General features: G+C 42.6%; 1 protein-coding gene across 2 annotated transcripts; it reads right to left on the bottom strand.

Moving 5' to 3' along the window:
* Positions 1-564: 564 nt before the first annotated feature.
* LOC113443602 (uncharacterized) lies at positions 565-4,235 on the bottom strand. 2 transcript variants are annotated; one of them, XM_087915462.1, is made up of 3 exons: positions 4,128-4,235; positions 3,959-4,035; positions 565-1,621 (listed from the first exon to the last, which is right to left on the bottom strand). In XM_087915462.1, exon 3 carries the CDS (start codon positions 1,619-1,621, stop codon positions 842-844), a length of 780 nt encoding a protein of 259 aa, XP_087771588.1. In that variant the 5' UTR covers positions 3,959-4,035; positions 4,128-4,235; the 3' UTR covers positions 565-841. The 2 variants fall into 2 exon arrangements, with proteins under 2 accessions (XP_087771588.1, XP_087771589.1); XM_087915463.1 differs by having other exon boundaries at positions 3,946-4,230.
* Between the last annotated feature and the right edge of the window lie 643 nt (positions 4,236-4,878).

Below are 4,878 nucleotides of genomic sequence, written 5' to 3'. Positions count from 1 at the left end.
GAGGCCAACTGGGAGTTATGTGTGCTGACTCCGGAGCCTCCAAAATCTGACAGCGAGAGGCAGAAAAAGCGGGAGGGGGGCTGTTCCCACTGTACACATGCACATAGCTGCCAGAAGGCAAGAACAGTTAAGACAAAAGAGGTGACTTGGGAGTAAGGCTTGGAGGTGATTGTCCCCTCCCATAAGACATAAAGGAAGAGCAAAAGGACATGAGCCTTTGCAGGAAGCAACTTTGTTTGTACTGGTCGGTTTAAAACCTGAAGCTCTGTGTTGAATTTGTGCTCTGTTTGGCCTTGTATAACTAATTTAGTCGTTGGCAGCATTTCAAGAAAGATAAAGGTGCGTGCTTATCAGCCTTATCCCGAAGGACTTCCCTGGGACTCTTTACAAACTGTTTGAGACTCATTATGGGCTGTGAATGAATAAAATTCACAGCCATTGAAATAAAGAAAAAGGGTTTGGGGGCTAACGTGTTTGTTAGTATCTCAAGAAGCCTTGGTCAGAACACATACACATTTCAGAACTTTCACATCTTTTCCTTTCTTATTAGATTTATTTGTCCACAACATGTTCCAAAATTTAACACTTCTAGTAAAAATGTAGCCATTCATATGTATTTATTTATATATATATATATGATGAGTACTTACATGTATGGTATTCAGCTTTGTTTGGATATATATATATATAAAACTCATGAAAGAAGATGGAAGATGGCAAAGATGGCAAAGAACAAGGAATACTATTCTTGAAAATACAGAACTTGAAAAGGCAAGTTTTGGGGGCAGCTAGTAGAAGGATTATTATTATTATTATTATTATTTGTCACTGTTCACACATATCACCGGTGGCACCGGAATATCTTCACAAGTCGTAAGAGGAGGCAGGACAGGCAAACAACTACATTGACGATGGCTGTGAAGATCAACCCCCACAAGGCTACTTTCTTGTCCACTTGGCCCAGCATGACACATTCAAGAACTGGGGGACAGGCCTGTCTCTCCAGAAGACACCGGAAGGTCGTTTCAGACACCAACGGAATCTGCAGAGCAATTACAACCCAGAGGAATATCAACTCCATTACCAGGACAAAAATCACCAGAAAAGCAGATGCTGCTAAGTGCCAGGTAGACAGAGTAGAAATCTTGGCATCGGATGCAGCTACATTTCTTTCTGAGGTGGCTTCTTTGAGAGAGGGATGCAATTCCGTAGCCGCCATAGCATAATTGACATCATCAGGGTTTGCTTGCTTTTCCTCTGCTGCCCTTGTAGCTTTTTTCTGGTGCTTGGATACAACACTTATGAGCCCCATAAACCCCACGGGGAATAGGCCAAGCAAAAAGCCAAGCCCCCATACTGAAGAGATGGGAGAAGAGAAGTGTTGGTTGAAGCAGAGAGCTTGACAAAAAGGCTGAAGATGTTCCTCCATTGTTGTCTTCGTCCAGTTACAGACCAGGTCTGCCTTTGCAGAAGACCAGGGGTCATTGGCTAGTAGGAGGGCCACCAGGCGTAGGCCCAAGAGGAGGTACCATGGGGCCAGGCCAAGACCATCAGAGTTTCCTCCAGGGAGCATCATAGTTGGCTGAAACAGTCGGGCCAGACCGGTAACCAAAGCCGCCATCTATGGAGACAAGAGAAGGGATAAGAGAAATAAATCTAATTCAGGAGGCCATTTCTCCCTTCCTTCCTTCTTTCCCTCCCTCCTTCCTCCCCTCCCTCCTTCCTTCCTTCTCTCCTTTCCATTGTCCCTCCTCCTTCTCTCCCTCCCTCCCTGTCCCTTCTTTCCATTTTCCCTCCCTCCCTTTCCCCCTTCCTTCTACTCCTTCCTTCTCTCCTTCCTTCCTTCATCCCTCCCTCCCTCCCTTCCTTCTACTTCCTTCTTTTCTTCTTTCCTTCCTTCCTCCCTCCCTTCCATCCATCCACTCCTTCCTTCCGTTCTTCCCACTCTACTTTTGGTCAGTTGATGGAAATCATTTTCACTGTGATTGGCTAAGTCTTTCCTTCCTTCCTTCCTTCCTTCCTTCCTTCCTTCCTTCCTTCCTTCCTTCCTTCTCCTCTCTCCATCCCTCCCTCCTAAATAGATTCCAAGTATGCAAGCATGACAGTGCACAAAAGAGATAGGTCACTATAAAATGAATTTTTATGAGTTGATTTCAAACTGCTCACATGAGATTGGGAGGTGGAAGCACTGTTTATGAGTGAAAATGACCACACTCTGCCTGAACGGAGAGTGAAATGGTCATAGCATTTGGTGTCCCATGGAATCTTCTTTCACGGAAGATGAAGAATGGGATGAGTTTGTAACTTATAGTTACAAATCAGGATCAAGGTTAAAGAAGGGAGGGGGGAACTAAGTGAAGCAAAACAAGAGAAGAGGAGAATCGACAAGGTTCATTGAAGCCCTGCTTGTTCTTTAGTAGCCGCTGGTTCTCTTTCAGGATTTCTGCTGCTCAAGTAACGGAGGCACAAATTCGACAAGTGGGATTTTTCCAAACATTTGGAGAAAATTCCACTTGCTGGATCCCAGCAAAGTTCTTCATATTGAGAAACTGAACTGCAGGATGGATGGGTGGATGGATGGATGGAAGAGGAAGGAAGGAAGGAAGGAAGGAAGGAAGGAAGGAAGGAAGGAAGGAAGGAAGGAAGGAAGGAAGGAAGGAAGGAAGGAAGGAAGGAAGAAGGATTTAGTCAATCAAAATCAACTGAATTCCTTCAATTGACCAAAAGTAGAATGGGAAGAACATTATCCAATCACTGCACCATCCCCTGAGCTACCGCTGTACATGAAATAAAGAAAAAACCCCACAGTCCTTCTCTATACAAAAAGTAAATAACCTAAATTGTTTGTACTTCCCTAAACACCACTTTTTTCAGGACATGCACCTCTCTGTGTTTGTTGGGTACTTTCTGACAAACACAGTCTACTTAATATGACAAGAAGTTATCTGAGGGAAAGTGAATGATAAAATGTGTAAATAAAAATACTGAAATCTTAGCAAAGTTTTATTCCTCGGATGCATTAAAACTGCCTGAAATTAGTGAAGGTAAACTATTAATTTATGACTAGAGACCAAATCATGAAAAATGTACTAGAGGAAGCAGGTGATACAGGAAGATTAGTAGTAATATTCTAATGGGTTCATACAGGTAGTCATCAACTTATGACCATGACTGAGCCCAAAATTTCTGTTGCTAAGCAAGACAGTTGTTGAGTGAATTTTTCCCCATTTGCCACAATTGCAGTGATTCACGTAACACAAAAAGTTATAAAACAGGGCAAAACTCACTTAACAACTGTCTTGCTTAGCAACTGAAATTTTTGACTCAAAATTGGCATTTGGCTGCCAATTTTGCTGAATTTTACATCTTCCGCTTGTAGAATAACAGTAAATAAAATGATAATGGATAATTGCACAAGGCTTTGAGGCTGCACAAAGCTAGGAGCTGTTTACATGAAAGAACCAAAAATGCAGATGTTGCAGATTTTCAGTTTTAATGAATTTCCTTTCTCTCCTCCTCCTTTCCTTCTCCACTTTTTTAGGACAAAGTAAATGAAAATACAAAAGGATTGCAAGTAGTCTAGACTCGTTTCCCACTAAAGAGAGAAAGTGATAGAAAGGAGAAAAGCAGCCCCTTTGCAAAATTAAAACTTGGGGCAGGATTTAGGAGACAGTCCAAGAACATAGCTTGGCTTTGGGGTTGGTTTGTGAACAATCTCAAAATTTACAATAATTGCCAACCCAACTTTCTTGCCTTTAACCCATTCAATCATAAGAGGAATTCTGGGTCAGCAAAGATCTCCTTGAATTAAAAGCGTGCATGTGAAATTTTTCTCTTTACTGTCCCTCCTTCCTGTGCCCTCCTTCTTTTCCTCTGCTTTTGTCCAACAATTCTCCTAATATGCAGTCAAACCTTTTACATTGTGAAATTTCCCTGCCTTAGAACATCAAGTTCTTACCTTTACTCTTTTCTCGGTGTCTTTCCTTCCACCTTCTTAGGCTTCTTCACTTTCTTGCATGGGCCATCTGTCTGGTACTTCAAAATAGAAGAAGTATATATTTTTGTTTCAGATTATCCAAATTAGGATGGGCTGCTTAGTGAGTAGTGGAAAGCTGAACTGAAACTACCTTCTCCAAGTAAGAATAGCTGCTGTCCCCATCCAGCTGCACACTGGAGGTTGCCACTTCCCCACAAAGAGACATGAACAAAGAACAATGCAACTTCATTCATTGGACGCCTTCTCTCTTGCGAGCTTTTATATGCTGTGTTTTTTCTATCAGTGGCCTTCCCATGTCCAGCCCAGGGATGGAAGGGATGAGCTAAGACCCCGGAGAGTCTGTTTTCCTCCCTTTTACAGATGCTTCCCAGGAACAGATCCAAAATAAGTGTCTAACGAAAGCAAAAGATGTGCCAGGTTTCACAGAATAATGGCTACAGATCACAAACAGTGAGAATGCCGATACGGCCTGTGGTGTAAGTATCTCTCCTTCCCCTGAACTAAAGGCAGGCTTAACAGAGTAAGAGAATAACAGAGCTGGAAGGGACCTTGGAGGTCTTCTAGTCTAATCCCATGCTCAAGCAGGAAATCTTGTATCATCCCAGAGAAATGTTTGTCCATTCTCTTATTTAAAACCCCCAGAGCACCCACAACTTCTGAAGGCAAGCCATTCCACTGATAAATCGTTCTAACTGTTAGGAAATATCTCCTTAGTTCTGTTGGAAGAATTATCCTTCTGGGTTCAGTTCCCAGTGGGGAAAAAGATACTGGAAGCATGGAAGCTGTTTGGGAAGATGGTTTAATGGTGGACAGGACCACATGGCTTGGAGCTCCAAAGTGAAAAGAGAAGATCAAAAAGGGCTGATATGCTGAGAGTGCCT

The sequence above is a fragment of the Pseudonaja textilis genome, chromosome Z (genome assembly GCF_049901715.1).
Source record: "Pseudonaja textilis isolate UNSWEBS1 chromosome Z, rPseTex1.2, whole genome shotgun sequence".
NCBI classification, from domain to species: domain Eukaryota; kingdom Metazoa; phylum Chordata; class Lepidosauria; order Squamata; family Elapidae; genus Pseudonaja; species Pseudonaja textilis.
Note: the sequence above shows the minus strand (reverse complement) of the source record. Positions and strands in the feature narration are given on the sequence as shown.